At 43.9% G+C, this 22,515-nt stretch overlaps 1 protein-coding gene across 1 annotated transcript; it reads left to right on the top strand.

Moving 5' to 3' along the window:
- The first annotated feature begins 11,140 nt into the window (after positions 1-11,140).
- Positions 11,141-21,209, top strand: CABP5 (calcium binding protein 5). Its single transcript, XM_069982237.1, has 7 exons — positions 11,141-11,664; positions 15,544-15,690; positions 16,113-16,143; positions 19,913-20,056; positions 20,314-20,423; positions 20,786-20,933; positions 21,019-21,209. Exons 1-7 carry the CDS (start codon positions 11,566-11,568, stop codon positions 21,042-21,044), a joined length of 705 nt encoding a protein of 234 aa, XP_069838338.1. The 5' UTR covers positions 11,141-11,565; the 3' UTR covers positions 21,045-21,209.
- The last annotated feature ends 1,306 nt before the right edge of the window (positions 21,210-22,515 follow it).

The following is a 22,515-nucleotide window of genomic DNA, read 5'->3' as shown; positions in this document are numbered from 1 at the left end:
GTGAGGGTGATGAGGTATAATGGCGGCTGTGTGAGCGTGATGAGGTATAATGGCGGCTGTGTGTGAGGGTGATGAGGTATAATGGCGGCTGTGTGTGGGGGTGATGAGGTATAATGGCGGCTGTGTGTGAGGGTGATGAGGTATAATGGCGGCTGTGTGTGAGCGTGATGAGGTATAATGGAGGCTGTGTGAGGGTGATGAGGTGTAATGGAGGCTGTGTGCGAGGGTGATGAGGTGTAATGGAGGCTGTGTGCGAGGGTGATGAGGTGTAATGGAGGCTGTGTGCGAGGGTGATGAGGTGTAATGGAGGCTGTGTGCGAGGGTGATGAGGTGTAATGGCGGCTGTGTGCGAGGGTGATGAGGTGTAATGGCGGCTGTGTGCGAGGGTGATGAGGTATAATGGCGGCTGTGTGCGAGGGTGATGAGGTATAATGGCTGTGTGTGAGGGTGATGAGGTGTAATGGCGGCAGTGTGTGAGGGTGATGAGTTGTAATGGCGGCTGTGTGTGAGGGTGATGAGGTGTAATGGAGGCTGTGTGTGAGGGTGATGAGGTGTAATGGAGGCTGTGTGTGAGGGTGTTGAGGTGTAATGGAGGCTGTGTGTGAGGGTGATGAGGTGTAATGGAGGCTGTGTGTGAGGGTGATGAGGTGTAATGGAGGCTGTGTGTGAGGGTGATGAGGTGTAATGGAGGCTGTGTGTGAGGGTGATAAGGTATTACAGATGGAGAGGAATAATGTCTGAGAGTTATGAGGTACTGTATGTGAGGGTGATGAGGTATAATGGCGCTTGTGTGTGAGGGTGATGGGGTATTACTGGTGTAGTGCTATAATTTTGGTTCTGTGTGAGGGTGATGAGGTATTACAGATGGAGAGGTATAGTGGTGGCTGTAAGGGTGATGAGGTATTGTGATGTTTTTTCACATGCAGCAGCATCTTCTGTCTTCTGATACCCTCAAGATAATAGGCAATTATGATTTGGGGATGTGGGAGATAAAGTGTGGATGATGAAAGTCAGCGTTGCACATCATGGGTGGGGGGAGGAGGTGAAGAGGAACAGCACACACCGGGCGCCTCCTGTGCTTCACCCTGGCTCATTTGCATATCTGTTCGGCAGGGAAATTAACGGTGACCGGGCAGTGAAAATAAAAATCCACACCACTGTAGTCTACATGTCAGCGCCAACAGATTGATATGTAAATCGCAATATTGGAGGTCTGATGGTACATCCTCTTCAAACCCATTTTATGTTGGCGCTCAAGGATTGTCTGTCGGGTTATGGAGTTCAGTTTTGGTCTATAGAATTCTATGAGGATCCCCTAAAGTTTTGGGATTTGGCTTGGTTCAGCTTTCATGGAATACTGTATGTGAGAAACAATCTGAAGTGCAGGAACTCTGAGGATCAGGGATGTCGCCAGGAGGAGTGTGGAGGCATGCTGGACAACATGAAGTATTTCTTAGGGTGCATTTTCACTGACAGATTTATCTGACATATTATTGAACCAAAACAGACTATAAACAGAACAGGTCATAAAGGAAAGACAGATTTCTCCTCTTTTCAAATCTATTCCTGACTTTGGCTTCAATAATCTGTTAGATAAATCTGTGTTAACACACCATTACTTTAGTGTCCATTGTTCATTTAATACAGAGATCATAGGCACTTTAATCTGTTAAACACCTATTCACCTGAGAACCATGACACGATTCACATGCAAGATATTCCCTCATAAAATGCTACACCTACAATAAATAAATGTGCCCTAAAGGAATTATTACAAATCTACTAAAAAGTAGAAAAATATGAAAATCTTTAGTAACCCCCTGCTATAATTTTTGTTTGGGGGGGGGGGGGGGGCAGGGGAGACGTTGACACCGGGTCGGGGAGGTCCAGGGAGTGGAGGAAGAGGCAGCAGGAGGCCGGGGAAGACCGGGGATCAGCGGCGGAAGGTGGTCCGGGTGAGTGGAACTCCGGACGCTTTCCTGATGTGCATCAGGAAAGCGTCCGGGGCCCAGGCGCTCCCATAGACTTCTATGGGGGCGTCCGGGCCGGATTTCCGAACGAAAATAGGACCGGTTCTAAAAAATCCGGACCTATTTTCCGGAATGGACACCCTTCCGGAAAATTCCGGAAGGGTGTCCGTGTCCAATGAAAGTCTATGCGTCCGGAAATCCGTCCGGATTTCCTGATAGGAAATCCGGGTGGTTTTTCCGGACGTGTGAAGGGGGACTTACCGCTCGTACAGTAAAGAACCCATGCTGATGGTAAAATCTTTCCTCTAGACGTAGAGGATGCCCCCTTGTCATGGTTACAGACCTAGGAGTAAAAAGACCACTACAAAGACCTCTGTACTGTCCATTTATATATTTGTACATTGTGATCAGATAGCCCCTAAGACGTCTTTTTTTCTAGCGTAAATAACCCCAAGCTTGATAACCTGTCCTGTTACTGTAATCCACCCATTCCCTTAATGACCTTTGTTGCCCTCCTCTGCACTCGTTCCAGTTCAGCTGTGTCCAGTGCCCAAAACTGTACACAGTATTCCATATGTGGTCTGACCAGTGATTTATAAAGAGGCAAAACTATGTTCCCATCCTTAGCATCTATACCTCTTTTGATGCATCCCATTATTTTATTAACCTTGGCAGCTGCTGCCTGGCACTGATCACTAAAGTTGAGTTTACTGTCCACCAATACCCCCAGGTCCTTTTCGGAAGTAGTTTTACCCAGTGTTTTATTATTTATCACTTAACTGTACTTATTATTTCTACGGCCCAAATGCATGACCTTACATTTATCCACATTAAACTTTCACCACCCAACCCTCTAGCTTCTCCAAATCCCTCTGTAATATGATATTATCCTCTGTGCTGATTACTCTACCCAGTTTAGTATCATCTGCAAAAATGGAGATTCTACTCTGTAGCCCCTCTACAAAATCATTAATAAAAATATTAAAAAGGAGTGGACCAAACACTGACCCCTGTGGTACCCCACTAGTAACTAAAACCCAATCTGAATATGTTCCATCAATGACCACAACCAGTTACCCATTTGCGTATGTTTTCCCCGAGTCCCAGCATCCTCATTTTGTAGACCAACCTTTCATGCGGCACAGTATCGAATGCCTTTGAAAAGTCCAGATACACAACATCCACAGCCTCCCCCAGGTCTAGTCTACAACTCATCTCTTCATAGAAGCCGATCAGATTAGTCTGACAGGATCGATCCCTCATAAATCCATGCTGATGCTGCGTCATAAGATTATTTTCATTCAGATACTCCAGTATAGCATCTCTTACAATCCCCTCAAATACTTTACCTACTATAAATGTTAGACTTACGGGCCTGTAGTTTCCAGGATCACTCTTTGACCTATTGGTACCATATTAGCTATGCGCCAGTCCAGTGGAACAATCCTTGTCGTTATAGAATCTTTAAATATTAGGAATAAGGGTCTGTCTAACACAGTACTTAATTCTTGCAAAACTCTAGGATGGATACCTTCTGGGCCCGTTGACTTATGGATTTTAATGTTTTAAAGGCGTCTCCCTACTTCTTGTTGGGTTAGGCAGGTGAGATTTATGGGAGGATTTACATTATCTCTAGTCATGTCGTCTGTTATGGAATTCTCTGTGAATACAGTAGAGAAGAATGTATTTAGTAGATTGGCCTTTTCCTATTCCACCTCCACCATTACACCCAGATTATTTTTGAGGGGACCAACATTTTCGGTTTTAAGTCTTTATTTATATACACTCACCGGCCACTTTATTAGGTACACCAGGCTAGTAACGGGTTGGACCCTCTTTTGCCTTCAGAACTGCCTCAATTCTTCGTGGCATAGATTCAACAAGGTGCTGGAAGCATTCCTCAGAAATTTTGGTCCATATTGACATGATGACATCACACAGTTGCCGCAGATTTGTCGGCTGCACATCCATGATGCGAATCTCCCGTTCCACCACATCCCAAAGATGCTCTATTGGATTGAGATCTGGTGACTGTGGAGGCCATTTGAGTACAGTGAACTCATTGTCATGTTCAAGCAGAAATCGAGACTCATCAGACCAGGCAACGTTTTTTCAATCATCTGTCCAATTTCAATGAGCTTGTGCAAATTGTAGCCTCAGTTTCCTGTTCTTAGCTGAAAGGAGTGGCACCCGGTGTGGTCTTCTGCTGCTGTAGCCCATCTGCCTCAAAGTTTGACGTACTGTGCGTTCAGAGATGCTCTTCTGCCTACCTTGGTTTTAACGGTTGGATATTTGAGTCACTGTTGCCTTTCTATCAGCTCGAACCAGTCTGCCCATTCTCCTCTGACCTCTGGCATCAACAAGGCATTTCCGCCCACAGAACAGCCGCTCACTGGATGTTTTTTCTTTTTCGGACCATTCTTTGTAAACCCTAGAGATGGTTGTGCGTGAAAATCCCAGTAGATCAGCAGTTTCTGAAATACTCAGACCAGCCCTTCTGGCACCAACAACCATGCCACGTTCAAAGGCACTCAAATCACCTTTCTTCCCCATACTGATGCTCGGTTTGAACTGCAGGAGATTGTCTTGACCATGCCTAAATGCACTGAGTTGCCGCCATGTGATTGGCTGATTAGAAATTAAGTGGTAACGTGCAGTTGGACAGGTGTACCTAATAAAGTGGCCGGTGAGTGTAGGTGAAGAACATTTTGGGATCCGTTTTACTTTCTGTGGCAATCCTTCTTTCTGTTGCAATTTTTGCTTTTATTTGTTTTTTACACATTCTATTCTTACATCTATAGTTGCTCAATGCTTCCCCACTACCTTCTTGTTTTAGTAGTCTGAATGCTTGTTTCTTATCATTTATTGCTCTCTTAACTGCTGTAGTTAACCACATTGGATTTCTCCTATTTCTACTACTTTTGTTCCCATATGGTATGTGTCGTTTACATGATTTACCCAGGATGCCCTTAAATATGTCCCATTTCTGTTGTGTACTTGTATTTCTGAAGGCATTGTCCCAGTCTATGTCCCCAAGGTCCTCTGTTAGTTTTTGGAAATTAGCCTTACTGAAATGTAATGTTTTGTTGCCCCTCTACTAATCATTTTATTGAAGGATAATTGAAAACTTACTATGTTATGGTCACTATTACCTAAGTGACCCCCCACCTCTATTTTTTATATTCTGTCTGGCCTATTGGTTAAGATCAGGTCCAAGGAGTGCCCCCCCTCTTGTTGGTTCCTGTACTAGTTGGTAAAGGTAATTATGTTTTACTATTTCCAAAAACCCGCTTCCCTTCCTGGAGCTGCAGATTTCTGCTTTCCAGTTTATATTTGGGTAGTTAAAGTCGCTGCCGCGTCTATTTGTCTTATAAGAAGATTTTCTGATTCTTCCACTATATTTGGAGGTTTATAACTCATTCCTATAACAATTTTATTATTCCTCGTCTCTCCCCTTATTTCTACCCAACGAGACTCCACATTATTATCACTTATATCCTCCCGCAGAATAGGCTTAAGGCAGAATTTACATATAGACTGACCCCTCCCCCTTTCTTATTTTTACGGGTATTTCTGAATAGACTGTAACCCTGGATATTAACGGCCCCAGTCATAGCTCTCATCCAGCCATGTCTCGCTTATCCCCACTATATCATATTTCTCTTCCACCATTATGAGTTCTAATTAGAGATGAGCGAACCGGGTTCGGGTTCGAGTCCATCTGAACCCGAACTTTCGGCATTTGATTAGCAGGGGCTGCTGAACTTGGATAAAGCTCTAAGGTTGTCTGAAAAACATGGATACAGCCAATGACTATATCCATGTTTTCCATATAGCCTTAGGGCTTTATCCAACTTCAACAGCCACCGCTAATCAAATGCCGAAAGTTCGGGTTCGGATGGACTCGAGCATGCTTGAGGTTCACTCATCTCTAGTTCTAATTCCTCAGCTTTATTAGTGAGACTTTGAGCATTAGTATACATACATTTAATACGTTTGTCTATATTCCCTTTCCTCTTGTCACTAGTTACTGTTCTATCCCCTCCCGCCGCTCCACCCCCAGTTCCATAATCTAGGCCCAGCTCTCCATCTACCCTGAATTCACTTGCTGTATTGTAGTTGCCCCCCCCCCCCCCGGTCCCTAGTTTAAACACTCCTCCAACCTCTTGTCCATCTTCTCCCCCAACAGGGCTGCACCCTCCCCATTGAGATGCCGCCCATCCCTAATGTAGAGCCTGTAACCGACCGAGAAGTCAGCCCAGTTCTCCATGAACCCAAACCCCCTACCCTACACCCGCTCTTGAGCCACTTATTTACCTCCCTAATCTCCCGCTGTCTCTCAGGTGTGGATCGTGGTACAGGTAATATTTAGGAGAATATCACCTTGGAGGTCCTAGTTTTAAGATTCCTGCCTAAGTCCCTGAAATCATTTTTAAGGACCCACCACCTACCTCTAACTTTATCATTGGTGTCAATGTGCACCATGACGGCTGGGTCATCCCCAGCCCCTCCCAGTTATCTGTCAACCCAATCCACAATATGACGAACTTGAGCGCCAGGTAGGCAAAACACTTTTACGATCCCGGTCTTTGTGACAGATTGCCCTGTCTGTCCCCCTAATAATTGAGTTCCCCACTACCAGTACCTGCCTGGCCTGCCCGAACTCCTATTTCCCACCTTACTGAAGCAGACACTCCCCTGGCTTTCAGTGGCAGTGTCCTGCTGCAGCAATGCCACCCCTGAATCAACATCCCCCTCATCCAACAATTTGGCAAACTTGTTGGGGTGTGCCAGATCAGGACTAGCCTCCCTCACACTCTTTCCTCTACCCCGTTTTCTAACTGTCACCCAACTAGCTACCTCTTCCTCCTGTACCTATATCCTGCTATCACTCTCTTCCAGGCAATTTGCATCAATTTTATTTTATTTGATGGCTTTTAAAAAAAATTAAAACCTTTTAAAAAAAATTAAATGTTTTTTAAAATTGCTCTATTCCTTATAATGCTTTTGTCCTTTGGTCTGTGGGGCTGTGTTAGGTGTCATTTTTTGCAATCTGATGGGTACTTTCTGTCGGTACCTTACTTGCTTATATGTGACTTTGATCACGTTTTAACGTGGTTTTATGTGACCAAAAATTAGCAATTTTGCACAATTTATAAAATGGGAAAAAGGGTGATTCAAACTTTTATTAGGGAAGGTGATTTTTTTTTATTAATAAACTTCCACACACATTAATTAGAAGCCCCCTTGGGGACTCCTATATACACAGCGCTGATCTCTCATTGAGATCAATGCTGTTGTTGTAATAGAGCACTGATCCATTAGATCAGTGCTCTATTACCAGATACATAGATTACCATATACCTTAACCATCAGTGTATCAGGGTGGTTGATTCTTCTCAGTGCACACTATGTTCGTAATTTGGAACAGACAGTCAATATGACAGCACTTTTGAGGTGCATTCATAACATCAGTTCGCTGAACAAATCATACACCATATTGTTAATATAAAAGCACAAAAGCTATTGTAGTGCTATCAAACCTGGTGTCCCGGAATAATGACCCCCATCTCACACTCCAACGCTGTTTCGCTCCTGGCACTTGAAAGGCGACAATGAAAACACTTGCTTTGTCATTAAAAGGTTAACAGTTTTGGAGCTCCCAGCATCACCATGAATCATGATGCTGGAAGTTGCACTTTTTCCGTGCTTGTACTGTAATCACGGAAAACTGATGCCCCCTTAAAGTGACTGTATTCACAATCTGGAACATTTTTTCCATGCTGAACATTGCACAGGTCCTGACTCCTTAACGATTCAGCCCATGTGCCGGGCTGACACAAATGAGAAATAGAAGGCAATCTGCCTGGAGCATTCCTAATGATGAGGAGGGTGGGGGAGGAGGGACAGAAAGGTGGTGCAAAGTTAGGGCACAGATACTTCCGTTTGGCACGGGCTGCATCTTGTTAATCTGCCTCCTAAAAAACAGAAAAGTTGTATGTACCTGAAAATAATACAGATAAGTAACACATAATGAAGACCTCACCCGGCACTGGCAAGAAAAAATAAAAATGTTATGGGTCTTAAAATGTGGGAACACAAGTTTTTCTTTTTGATTCCATTGTGCCAATCTAGTAAAACTTACAAAAAAAAACAACCCACATTTTTTTTTTTTAAGTATACATTTGGTATCCCTATAATTGTACTGACCCAGATTATAAAATTATGTATAAAAATGTGACTTTTACTATGCAGTGAACGGCGCATTTTTTAACTCCAAAACATAGAGCAATAGAAAAAAAAGTCATCCCCTGAAGAAAATTATTAAAATGTAATTGTAAATTTGTTTAATCTGCAAAATGGCGCCAACTTGGTTGGAGTTTAGGGGTTAAGTTTTTAGTTGGGTGGTGTGATGTGTTTAAGGGGGATGGGGTTTATATATATCACACACTAAATCCTGGGTTGGTTCATGCACATCTGTTATGTTTAGGGCAGCTGTAGAGTATTAGGCTGCGTTCACACTACGTATATTTCAGTCAGTATATTTCAGTCAGTATTGCAACCAAAACCAGGAGTGGATTAAAAACACAGAAAGAATCTGTTCACACAATGTTGAAATTGAGTGGATGCCCGCCATATAACAGTAAATAACGGCCATTATTTCAATACAACAGCCATTGTTCTAAAATAACAGCAAATATTTGCCATTATATGGCGGCCATCCACTCAATTTCACCATTGTGTGAACAGATCCTTTCTGTGTTTTTAATCCACTCCTGGTTTTGGTTGCAATACTGACTGAAATATACATATACTGACTGAAATATACGTAGTGTGAACGCAGCCTTATACTGACTACACAATCAGTATTTTGCATTTAGGTTAATTCTATGGGTGACCTCAGTTACTCATCTGATTCGGTGCACAGAATATATGTACTGCTCAAAAAAATAAAGGAAAGACTGAGGGTTTATTCCCATGTTCCATGAAACACAGAATGTATGTGTGGTGTGCCACCACGTGTGATGGAGGTGCAGGTGATTGTTGGTAATGTTAGGGCCCTATTCCACGGGCCCGATCAACGATGTAAACGAGCGCCGATCTGATAGATAGGCGCTCGTTTACTGGGCCTATTCCACGGCCCATGATCGTTACACGAGGGCTGCAGGGACATCGTTACCGATGTCCTTGCAGCCCTTGCACCATACATTACCTTGCAGGGCTTCTCCTCCGCTCCGTCTATCTCCCCGATTCCCGCTCACAGCATCAACTCTGGAGCGGCCTGACTGAGCTTTCAGACTGCTCAGCCAATCACAGGCCGCGACGGTTCCGGACAGTGATTGGCTGAGCAGTCTGACAGCTCAGTCAGGCCGCTCCGAAGTTGATGCGATCGGGCCCGGGAGGAAGAAGGAGCGGAGGAGAAGCCCTGCAAGGTAATGTATGCTGCTGCTTCTCAAATCGTCAGTCGCCGCCGCTCACCGCTATTCCATGAAGCGATGCGCGGTGGGTGACCGATGATTTTAGGTCTGGGCCTAAATAAACGATCAGCCGATGACACAATGATCAGCTGATCGTTTTCTCTATTCCACCGAGCTATAATTGGCCGGTTCGGTATTAGATACTGGTATGAGATCCTCAGACAGATTGTGAGACCATATGTAGGTGCAGTGGGTCCTGGGTTCCTTCTGATCCCAGAAAAAAGACAAATTTACACTATTTGCAAATGGTAACCAAGAGCCTCATTATTTTTATGGATTTTTTTTTTTTTTTTTTGCGGTTAGGGGGCTGCTTTTAGTGATCTTTATATCTGTATTGGGTCTACATCTTGCCATTGCGGTGAGCTGTTGCATTCCTCTGTGTTTTTGTGTGTTTGCAACTTCAGCCATAGCAACGTGCTCCTGCCTGGTGTGAATAGTGTTCTAGGAGAGCTGACCAAACTTGTCTTTTTTCTGTGTACCAGATGGGGGAGTGGCTGCCTCTGCTTGGTCGTGCCCCCCACCTGTCCCACCCAGTTGGTTATGATATTTGCCAGTATTAGATGGATCCTGCATGCCCAGAGCATAGGCTTATTACATGCCATGGAGAGGCTAGTCCATCCTGGCATGAGGCCACCTTATTGTTGATGGGGTGGTTTATACTATTTGAAAATGGTAACCAAGAGCCTCATTATTTTCATGGAGATTTTTTGGGCAGTTGGGTAGTTAATCCAGGCCTCCATGGCATATTCATTCTGATTTACATTGATCATTTTTATGTGTAAGGCTGCCTTCACATGTAACGGATCTGCAGCGGATTTCTCGCTGCGAATTTGCAGAGAGATCCGCTGCGGATCCCTGCCCTGTACACTCTATGACCAGACAAACTCGCAGAGGATGGACATCCCGATGTAAGTATGTCAGCAGCCCGCCCAGATAACCCCCCACCGCTGTAGCGTATACTTCACCTTCTTCCCACTCGGGCTTGCTTCGGGGCTCCCGGCGTCTTCACGTCCCGCTCAGCCAATCAGTGTGCTGCAACGGGCCGCAGCGCACTGATTGGCCGAGCAGGATGTGCCGGGAACCCCCAAAGCAAGCCGGAGCGTGGAGAAGTGGATGTTTACGCTCCTGCAGCGGGGGGTTAACGGGGCGGGCTGCTGACATACTTACATCGGGATGTCCACCCCTTTGCGAGTTTGTCTGGCCATAGAGTGTACAGGGCACAGATCCGCAGTGGATCTCTCTGCAAATTTGCAGCGAGAAATCCACTACTGATCCGTTACGTGTGAAGGCACCTAAGAGTGCCTTTTAGCTGAAAGATTTTTATAGCCAAAGCCAGGAATGGATTTGAGAAGAGGAGAAATCTCAGTCTTTTTTTTTACCTGTTCCCTGTTTATAGTCTGTTCCTGGCTTTGGCTTCAAAAATCTGTTAGAAAAATCTCTCTGTGTAAAGGCACCCTTATTCTTCTCAATGCATTTCACTATGTAATCAAGAAATATTTGCAACTGGAATATTCCATTCTCTGAGCTCTAGGATGGGATCTTTTAGTGTTCCCTTTATTTTTGAGCAGTGTATAGTATAGAATATACAATATTTTATAGATATTCATTTTTTTTTAATTTATTTACAATGAACATGACCCACCTGCAGAAACCGGGTCATCCTCTGATCATTTTTAGGTCAGGGAGGCCCCCGGCAACTCTGTCGCGGAAGCTGCTGCTAAGCCTATGATTTGGCGCCTGATTTGTGCTAAATTAACTAGAGCAAGGTTACAAGCCCAGGCTCTGGCGTCACTGTAATCACTTTGACCGAGTCTGGTTATTATATTAAACTGTGAATATTCTTGTGCTTATGGTTTCGGCGGCGGCGGCTTTATCTGGTCAGCTGTTGGGATCTGACGGTCCATCTGTCGTCGTCTCCCCCTCCCATCTCTCACTCACACGCTGACAATTTGTTGCTTTCACGTGCATGAAACTTATAGGTGTCATCATAGTCACAGAGACAGTACCAGCTGCATTCTCACACCCTCCCTTCCGATGAAGAAGACAGTGCAGACGCTCAGTCAGGGGGCACAGTGTGTAAGATATTTGTAGGCACAAAGACCCGGCACCACCATGTTATGCCTCAGTCATGCTGTGGGTTGAAGAGTGACCGTATCAGGATGGGGAATCATATGGGGAACCAAGCGCATTTCATTCATGTGGAGGGGATCCCAAAAGTAAGTATAAGGTCTTATGTATACTCACCCCTTTCTAAATCTCCTTTCCCTCCAATACTACCCCTACCCTCAAGGAGCATCTGCATGAATTGTGTGTCCGCCTTCACCTACAAGACCTTCTCCAGTGTCCTCTGCTCTTCTGTCCTTGACCTTAAGGGTTCCCTACCTCTACTAAACAAACTTTGTAATTTTTTTCTTCCACTTTTGTTAGTTTCCAATGGAAATTATTTATATACGGTCAACTACTTCTACATAGTTTGCCATCACTCAGATCAGTCCCTTACAATCTAAATCCACCTATCTGTACTTATATGGAGTGGGAACATTTGGAGTCGGGAAGGAATTGTCTCCCTGTGATGGGGCAATTGTCGTTGCCTTCCTCTGGATCAACACAGTAGGGTTTTCCTAGGTTGAACCTAATGGTCTTTCAACCTTATTAACTATGTTACTATGTAAAAAACCCACAGACTCCTTGCCTAACCACTGAGCCACCGTGCTACCAAAGGTTACCAGAAATGCGGTAATATTGCTTCCACAACGTAATAACACTATAACACAGAGATCTGGTGCTATGTAGGGGATGGAAAGGCAGATGGTGAGGAGCACGGACAGTGCATTTTCATACAGCCTATTGCTCTCTGAGTATAGGACAGATGTATGCAGTCTGTTGTCCTCTGTTATCAGCCATTTCAGCCTGGAGAAATGGCCATATATAGAGGACACATGAATACACTCTAATACTCCCTGTTATTCGCTCATATAAGTGCATGCAGACTGTATCACACATTTACGCGGTCACCGATAGGCAGATGATATTCAGTGCAGTTATTAAACACATCTCTTGGCTATTGCTGAATTCATGGAGACATGGTCTTGGCATCCTGCGTTTACCAGTATGTGTGAATGCAGTCTTATTGTAGGACAGATAAATGCCGTCTATTTCTCCCTGTTATTAGGCTTTTCAGGTAACTGAAATTTATAAGGGAACAATAATAAAAGAAACAGTAGGGCCATATTACACAGTCCAATATCCTGGGTAAGCGAGTGCCGATCTGCTAGATCAGTCCTTGCTTACAGAGCCTATTTTAGGACTTAATTATTGTGCAGCAAACGCTGTGTGTGTATATATACATATACAGTGGGGCCGTGGATTACGAGCATAATTCGTTCCAGGACGGCGCTTGTAATCCAAATCCACTCCTAAACCAAAGCAAATTTTCCCATAAGAAATCATAGAAATGCAGACAATTGGTTCCACACCCCAAAAATAATCATTTATTATTCTGAATAACATGTAAAACAGATGAAACAAACATTCAGAAACAGCAGAATATGTGATAATATAAGTTACTGTACAGTAATAGGAGAGGATGGGAAACACAAGGGCGGACAGAGACTGCAGGGAGCAGGAAGGAATGAGCAGGGCAGATGTGGGCACATACATGCAGCACTCTCTGTCCGGGGAGAGAGGGGTTACAGCTATGGAGAGATTACCTCCACAGTCCTGTCCTCTGATGTAAGCCCCAGCCTGAAGTGGATCTGCTATGATTTGGAAGGTGAGGGAGACTTCCTGAGTACAGGGCTGTAGACCCCGCTATGCAGACCATACCCCTCCCCCACTCCCGCTCCCACACAGTACAGGGAGCTCTTAAACCAAAGCAATGCTCTTAAACCAAGTCGCTCTTAAACCAAGAGACCACTGTATAGATAGATAGATAGAAGATAGATAGGAGATAGATAGATAGATAATAGATAGATAGATAGATAGATAGATAGATAGATAGATAGGAGATAGATAGATAGGAGATAGATAGATAGATAGGAGATAGATAGATAGATAGATAGATAGATAGATAGATAGATAGATAGATAGAGTATGGATAGATAGATAGATAGATAGATAGATAGATAGATAGATAGGAGATAGATAGATAATAGATAGGAGATAGATAGATATTGTGCAGCCTTTGCTTTGGAGGTGTAAAATAATAAAGATGTACTTACCTGTTCACACTCCTGAAGCCTTGTCTGTCACCACAGCTACAGTTCACACTTCAGGTTCTGTCTCTAAAGCGTCAGCACTGTGGCCAGTGATTGGCTGATCGTTCTGTCATGTCAGAGAGGGGTTCTGAAGTGTCGGAGGCAGCTGCAGTGAGCTGGGAACCCCAGAAACAAGGCAAGAGACTTGTGGACAGGTAAGTATACATCTTCATTGTTTTCTTTACCCTCAAATCAGCTGTCGGACACACATCACTATTACACGTAGCAATGTGTGGCCAATGGCTGATATAATTTTTAAACGTTGCAAGACCAGGAACAGCTGATCGACCCTTTGGGTGATCTTTGTCTTTATTAGGGTATGTGCACACTACGGAATTCTCGCAGAGAACTCCCCGCGCTCCCACTTGAATTTCCGCCGGTCCCATAGACTCCATTCTACGGTCAGGCAGATTCCGTTGTCGGCCCAAAGAATGAACCTGTTCATTCTTCAGCTGGACAGCGGAATTGCCTGAACATAGAATGGAGTCTATGGGACAGGTGGAGAGTGAAGCGGGAGCGTGTAGGGACAAGCGGCGGAATCCACAGGGAGTTCTCCAGGAGAATTACGTAGTGTGCACATGCCCTAACATGGAGCGATATCTGCCTGATTCAGCAGCTAGTTGCTCTGTGTAATAGGACCCTTAGTGTAAGGGTACTATTACACAAAGCGATTTTTTGACGATTAACGATAAACGAACTCAAACAACTGCTATGGCGAACGACCTGAAATCGTTCACCAAATTACACAGAACAAGGATCATTACTTATGATCGTTATTGCGCTTGTCCTGTTGCCGCCACTGCGTTCGCCACTACTGCGAACAACCTTATGACGTCTTATTACATAAAAATAGGTCCAAATTCTATTAAACTACCAACAATTTCTCGTGGGTCGTTTAATCGTTGTCTGCTATTACACTAAACGATGGCCCAGTGTTACTTTCAGTCTTCTTTTGCGTTTATCTACATCGGTGGTCTTCAGCCTGTCAATCTCCCGTTGCAAAATCACAACCTGCTCCTCAGTCTGTACTCATAGAGAAGACTTGCACAGTTGAAGTATTTTTCTCACGATCCTTTATTCTGATTGATCATATGAATCGGATATCATAGGATGGAGTTTCCCTTTAAGAGGATTCATCCCTATAAAATATCCAGCAATCCTGGACATCAGATGGATGATGTGAGCCATGGTGGAGAAGGTTTATTGGTGGTCGGAGCCATTCACGTGTATGCACCTGCTGATGACAGGCGGACAGTACTCAGTATGGAGAGAACAGATGTGTGACGGGAGGGGGACTATTAATAAAGCAGATGTTCAGCGGAGTCACAGAGGTGACATGTGATATAATCTGTATTATCCGCTCACAGATGATCTCTGATACCCGCACGTTCCGCCATCAGTCGTCTCTGCTACCTCCATAGCATCTCATCTTCTCCTCAGTGTCCAGCCTCGTCCTCCTCTTCACATCTTACCTTCTTCTCTTTTCTCACCGTCTTTTACCTTATAGGTGGTCCTGCTCCTAGTAAATTCTGACCCTTCCTAATCCTCTCATTCCAAATCTGTTTCTTCTGTACCTGGTCCTGCTCCATTGTTCCCCGAGGATCACATTGTATAGGTCCTGTTTTTTTTCTTTTGGCCTGGTGTGGTTCTCCCTTATAGGGGAGAAGTGTCACGCTTCTACAGGAAGGTAAGTGCCCATTGCTATGTGATAGATAGGAGATAGATAGATAGGAGATAGCTTGATAGATACATAGATAGGAGATAGATAGGAGATAGATATGAAATACATTGAACGGTTGTGGCACAGATATAATGTGTGATTTCTCTTTGGATCACCAGGCGGCGGGAGCGGTGTCTCGGTTCCGCCGGAAACTTACAATAACGGAACCAGAGTTGACATTACCGGTGATTACGCTTGGCTCTGGCATGCAGGGATTAGGTCCAGCCTGTATCTTTCTACGTAAGGGAATTGCTGAGAAGCAAGGGGTGAGTACACTAGTCTGTAGCTGCATGTACTGTGGATAGTGTAATATGTGAGTTCCTACCTGTTTAACAGCAAAGCTCCTCATATTGGGACTCTCCAGTTGTTGTAAAACTACAACTCCCAGCATGTCCTGGCAGTCTTCATCTGTCATGGTTGTAGTTTTTTGACAGCTGGAGAGCCCTAAATTGGGGAATGCTGCTCTGGAGGGTAACACTGTGTATCATGATTTATAATCTACATTCTCCATATTTGAATACCACCTATCCTTAGCATTACCCTGGGGGTTGTCACTGTAGATGTCCCTATATCATTGGGTTACATAGGATTCCACTTTTCTCTATGGGGATTTAAAGGGGAGATCCTCTTTATGATGTATGAGTGCTCCTCCTGCTCATGTGTTACGTCTCCTCTCCTCTTTTTATAGTATCGGGAACTGGGAACAGACGAGATTGAAGGTAAGAGTTAAACTATGTCAGAATCATATTGTGGAGATCTCGGGGGCCCTGCACATTGCTGCTGCAGATGCTGATGGTGTTATAGATGTCAGAATCATGTGACCAAATTGGCTCAATTGTTCACATATGAGATATGAATGCACAAAGCAGCATGTAGTTAGGTTGGTTATCACCCATCTTTTCCGGAATCAGATAGACAGCTGCTGACAAATTTGACAGCAGAGAACAATTCAGGACCATGGCTCTTTTTAGTCTGTGTTCACACATTCATAGTTTTGTTGCCTTTCTTTGGTTACATAATTAGAGCCTCATTGATTCTGTTGTTTGATCATGATCATGTGGTCTGTATTACCAGACTATATCTCGGGATGTCATAAACGCCTTGTCATGAAGCCTGGTAATGGTGCTCACACGATGAAAGGAGGAATTTCCACAACTCCATGCAGTAAAAAATGTAGAGAATTTTTTTGCATATCCTTTAAAAAATACAACAGACTTAAAAAAATGCTTTGGAATAGCAAATTCCTTAATTATGGCAGTTACATAATTCAAGTTACTGTATATACCAACTTATATACACAAGGAGATGAATGCCAAATACAAAGGGGCACGCCCCCATCAGGGTGCAGCCCTGCAGACACATGATCAAAGCACATCACATGATATTTAACAATTGCTTTAATGGATTACACTCAAGATAATGTGTGACATACTATGAAAAACAGAATTTATCCAAATAGCACATGAACAGTTAATTACTGTATGAAAGGTCATGCCTGTGGGAGTCCTGGTACGCAGAATCCAAAACGCTTCCCTTTTACAGAGGGTGTGGACTCGATCACCTCCTCGTTTGGGACAGAACACCTTCTTAATGGCAATCATTATGAGACTGGATAGATCCCCTTTGTGGACTTCAGAAAAGTGCCGTAATAGACCAGAAATGGATTTGGTTAACTGTCAGGTTGCCATGGAAGTTGCATCTGAGATGCGCTCTGCACTTTTAAAGGGGAACTCCAGGTAGAGGTAAAAAAAAAATATATATGAAACTTCTGCAGAAGCATATAGCATTACTTACCTGTCTATCCCAGTTTTGAAACTACCAAAAAACAATTTTTGGGGGGAGTTTTTGCTCTGTATTGTGTTTCTGTCCTTCATGGTTTAGCATTTTTTAGAATGCAATGCTTTCCCTCAGCTGGTCGTCACAGTCCCCACCCATCACATTCAATAAAATTAGTGCTGCACCTGCTTCAGGCTGGTCAGAGATGGAGAATCACTCAGGGGATTGGGGGATCCAGCCACGCCTCCTGTGACATCACACCCTGCCCCCTGTCTGCATCATCAGCAAACACACACAATGTGAGACAGAGGCATGGAAGATTTGTCTCCTAATGGGGGAGAGCAGTGGAAGCAGGAGACAATGTGGATTGGCACAGGGGCCGTTTTTTTCACTTCCACTATTTCTATCAGCTACCAGTGTGGCAGAACCGTACAGATACGGTAATACATTGTATAGACACATATATTTAACTTTTAATGTACTTTTAATAGAAAACAAGTTTTTCTTATCCGGAGTTCCCCTTTAACTTTCGTTTTGTGGATCCCACATATTGTAACCGGCAGGTAGAGCACTCCGCTAAATATACAAGTAGAATTACAATTCATGAATGTCTTAACTTCAAAACTCAAAGAGTTGGAAGAGATGACATTAGCTCCAATGAAGGTGGAGTCATACCTAAACCAGATAATGAATCTGACTTTGAAAATGATACAAGACCAAAATAGTTTTCCCAGGAGGAGATGAATGATTTGGTAAGAGACTTGAATCTCCCCAAAGATGCCGGCGAGTTACTTAGATCAAAGGCTCAAAAGCGGGAATATTTTGTTGCCAGGAGTGTCTTTGTAAAAAGGAGTTCGTCCCTTACTTTGCCCAGGAAGACCAGTGGGTTTATTGCAAAATCCAAAATAATTCAGCGCAATGGCGTCTTTTTTTTATAGATTATTAAAAAAAAAGTCTCAAAGCAGTTTTACCCCACAGCGGCGGTTCTTATGCTTCAATCCCTCTAGGTCATTCTGTACACCTCATGGAAACCTACAAGAATTTGGAACTGGTTCTTCATAAACCTAAATATGAAGACCACAGTTGGCAAGTGTGCAGGGATTTGAAAGTCTTGTGCATGCTGCTTGGGCAATAAGCTGGGTATACCAAATACCCTTGTTTTCTGTGTCTATGGGACAGTCGAGACCGACAACATCACTGGACCAAAAGGAATTTGCAGCTCAGGGTGAAAATAATGTCCTCCGAGAAACTCTGGTACCTCCCCATAAAGTTCTTCTACATAAAATTGGGATTGATGAAGAAATTCGAAAAATCACTTCTAAGAGATGGAGAATGCTTCTAATACTTGGTCATCAAGTTTCGTAGCCTCTCGGAGGCAAAATTGAAGGAAGATGTGTTCATTGGACCAGTCATTAGAAGGCTTATTTCTGATCAAGAGTTTATTAATACCATGACGAAAGAAGGGTGGTGGATTGCATTTGAAGTGGTCATAGAGAAATTTTTAGGCAGTAATAAAGATCCTGTCTACAAAAAGATCGTCGGACAAATTCTGAAAACATTTCAAGCTTTAGGTTACCTGATGAGTTTGAAAGTGCGTTTCCTCTATTCCACCTAGACAACTGTCCTGAAAAAATTTGGGAGCCTTGAGTGAAGAGCAAGGTGAACGATTCCACCAGGACATTAAAGAGATGGAAAGAAGATACCAGGGAAGATGAAGCATTACAATGATGGCAGACTTCTGCTGGGCGCTGTAGAGAGACATTCCAGAAGCTACTCGAAAAACGTAAATGTACCAAGAGGAGCCTCACGGGGAAGAAGAATCAATGTTAATGTGTGTTAGTGAGCTCATTCCAGTTAAAAAAAAAAATTATTTCATGAAAAATTTGTAAAGAAAAAATAATTATTTGCCTTATTCAATAAAGTTACCAAAATTTTCAGGTAACGTGATGTCCCATGACAAAATGGAGGTCATTTTCCGATTCAGCGCACCCAAAAACACAAAGATTACGTGGAAGAACCAAAACAGCTCTCGAAAACATTTTTTTTTTTTTTGCAGACTTGTGTTATGTAACCAAAAAATACAACACAGCTGTGAATGTGTGAACACAGCCCAACATGAGCAGATTATTGCACTTCTATGAGTGCTGGTTGACTATATACAAGTCAATTGACGCTTGTTGACAGGACCTTTTAGGCTGCCTCTCCTCTCGTTTGAGACCACTTATCCTTGTTTTCTCCAATGGATTGTATGGTATTGCCTAAAGTCCTGCCCATTGGAGGGTGTAAGGTGTGTGGTTTTAAACACATATGGGCCCCACAATGATGTGATAAGATGACGAGTACGCATTTTTTTTCTTACATCAGCCAATCATTGGCCATTTTACATGGATAAATAATCCACCATCATTAGGCATGTGTATAAGACCCTTTAGACCGGACATATATTTTAGATAAGCCCAGCCTAACCTGTCAATTTTATCAGGATCACAAACATAAACCCAAAAATAGGGGCATGCTGACTTTTCCAAATATCAAGGGATGGAAGGATCGGGTGTGCTGATTTTAACTGCCTGATCCTTTGGTTCTTTAAAAGATAGGCCAAGGAGCCTGGCAGTGGCTTTCTTCCTTTGTATCTGTGGGGATCAGGAGATGTTGTGTTGGGATTTTATGTATTCCTTTCATTAATTCTCAGTCTTCATTTACCTCGTGTAGAATTACGTGATGCCTTTGTAGAGTTTGACAAGGACAAGGATGGCTTCATCACCTGCAAGGACCTGGGGAACCTGATGAGGATCATGGGATACATGCCCACCGAGATGGAGCTTATAGAATTGTCCCAGCAGATCAACATGAATCGTAAGTATCGGGTAAAGACGGCCATACATGTTAGGTTAAAGATTGCTGGACCGGCTGATTTCGGTGAGATTGGTCACTCATCTAATGTGTATGGGGGCCTCACGACCCTACCCCAATGGTGGATGTTGTATGAATAATCAGTGTGTGGACTTTAACCTGCCCGATCCCTTTACCTTTAATGTATCTGGTAGCAGCTTTTCCTCTTTTCCCATTTTGAATACATGCCGCCTCTCATTTAACCCTTTATTTCCCTCCAGTTGGAGGCCGCGTTGACTTTCAGGACTTCGTGGACCTGATGACTCCAAAGCTGCTGGAGGAGACGGCCGGGATGATCGGAGTGAAGGAACTGAGAGACGCCTTCAAAGAGGTGAGAGCCTCACTGGCTACTGAGTATTGGAGGCTTGCACTCCAGTTATGGTCCCACTTTTCTAGACTCCTGAATGGTAAATCGATCTTGTTATCCTACAATGTGACCTGAGGGAATCAATCTCCATAACTGTGCAGATGTGTAATTCAGGCATCTGGGAAAGATGGGTGACAACCCTGGTGGGTTCTTTCTTTATTGCTTGGGTTGAAGCCTCAATCTCTGGGGTGACATAGTGGCCTCATGTATAATAACTGGAAGGAATCAGATTATTACAGGACATCAGGGATCTGATTGGTTGAATGGATCTGATTCTACTGTCACCCCTGCTGCAGTTATAATAACATTTTATTATTTATTCACAGTTTGATGCGAACGGCGATGGCGAGATCACATTGGATGAACTCCAGCATGCCATGCAAAGGCTTCTGGGAGAGAAGCTGACAAATAGCGAGATCGCTGATGTTGTCCGGGAGGCCGATCTCAATGGGGACGGGACAGTGGACTTTGAAGGTAAGGAGAGGTCCCTAACACCCTGTACCTTACCCCTCACCTCATCCCGTACATCTCCTGATCACCGCCTTTTTGTCTCTTGCAGAGTTTGTTCGGATGATGTCACGTTGACACTTAAAGCCTTCAGAAATCTTGTGAAAGTCAAAGACCCCCGATCTTGTCTCAGCCACTATGTCTAATGTTTAGATGTAGCTATGACTAGGTGCCCCCTGGTGTTATGTATCAGAACTGCACCCTCCCACCATTACTGTGAATAAACTCTTCTCTGCTTTTGTAGCTTGTGTCTGTGCTCTTTATTAGGCTTATCTTGGGGAACTATAGGGGCACAAGTACCCGTGTGTGTCTGGTGTGCAGTGGATGAACGGATGCCAGACAGTGATCTGTAGCCCAGGCCATTATAGTCAGGTCCTGGTGCTACATATTGGTATTCATGGTATCATACAGGTCTCTAGTAGTTGGTGCAGCTACTCCTTCTGTTCTGCTCTAAGGAGGAAGTACGTTATGACTACACCACACAATGACCTCGCAGGGATCTCTGTCCATACCAGTCACCTATGCTTATACAACAGGATTATGAAGTCTGATGCAGGGAATGTTATGTTTGGGATATCAACCTTCTACAGTGATTTAAAGAGTAAGGAGTGAGTGTGTGTCTGTGTATATATATATATATATATCTAACCACAGAGCAAAGTCTCTTCCAGGATGTGACACAACAGTGAGGCCAGCCACAACCCACAAAAGGAACCAGACAGCACAGAAGAAACAATTCCGTCTTTCCGTCTACTAATAGATCTGTCCATTCCCTGGTGAACTAAAAGATGGTGTCCGCTCCCTGGTGATCTAGTAGAGGGTGTCTGTTCCCTAGTAATGTAGTAAAGGGTGTCTTTTCCCTGGTAATCAAGTAGAGGGTGTCTGTTCCCTGGTAATCTAGTAGATGGTTTCCATTTCCTGGTGATCTAGTAGAGGGTGTCTGTTCCCTGGTGATCTAGTAGAGGGTGTCTGTTCCCTGGTGATCTAGTAGATAATGTCCGTTCCCTGGTGATCTAGTAGATGATGTCCATTCCCCTGTGACCTAGAAGATGGTGTCCATTCCCTGGTCATCTAGTGGATAGTGTCTGTTCAGTGATGATCTAGTTTATGGTGTCCATTCCCTGGTGAACTAGAAGTTGGTGTCCTTTCCCTGCTCATCTAGTAGATTGTGTCTTTTCCCTGGTGATCTAGTAGATGGTGTCCATTCCCTGGTGATCTAGTAGAGGGTGTCTGTTCTCTGGTAATCTAGTAGATGGTGTCTGTTCCCTGGTCATCTAGTAAATGGTGTCCATTTCCTGGTGATCTAGAAGATGGTGTCCGCTCCCTGGTGATCTAGTAGATGGTGTCCATTCCCTGGTCATCTTCTAGATTGTGTCTGTTCCCTGGTGATCTAGTAGATGGTGTCCGTTCCCTGGCAATCTAAAAGAGGATGTCCCCTCCCTGGTGATCTAGAAGATGGAGTCCCCTCCCTGGTGAACTAGAAGATGGTGTCCCCTCCCTGGTGATCTAGAAGATGGTGTCCCCTCCCTGGTGATCTAGAAGATGGTGT

Source organism: Dendropsophus ebraccatus, chromosome 9, assembly GCF_027789765.1.
Source record: "Dendropsophus ebraccatus isolate aDenEbr1 chromosome 9, aDenEbr1.pat, whole genome shotgun sequence".
NCBI classification, from domain to species: domain Eukaryota; kingdom Metazoa; phylum Chordata; class Amphibia; order Anura; family Hylidae; genus Dendropsophus; species Dendropsophus ebraccatus.
The sequence above is the reverse complement of the archived record's forward strand: the minus strand, read 5'-3'. Positions and strand labels throughout refer to the sequence as shown.

Bases quoted from the DNA above. Each gene is read 5' to 3' on its own strand.
- CABP5 (XM_069982237.1), top strand. From the start codon at position 11,566: ATGCCTCAGTCATGCTGTGGGTTGAAGAGTGACCGTATCAGGATGGGG. The intron at 20,057-20,313 runs GTAAGTATCGGG...ATTTCCCTCCAG, and splicing joins CCAGCAGATCAACATGAATC to TTGGAGGCCGCGTTGACTTT. The intron at 20,424-20,785 runs GTGAGAGCCTCA...ATTTATTCACAG, and splicing joins TGAGAGACGCCTTCAAAGAG to TTTGATGCGAACGGCGATGG.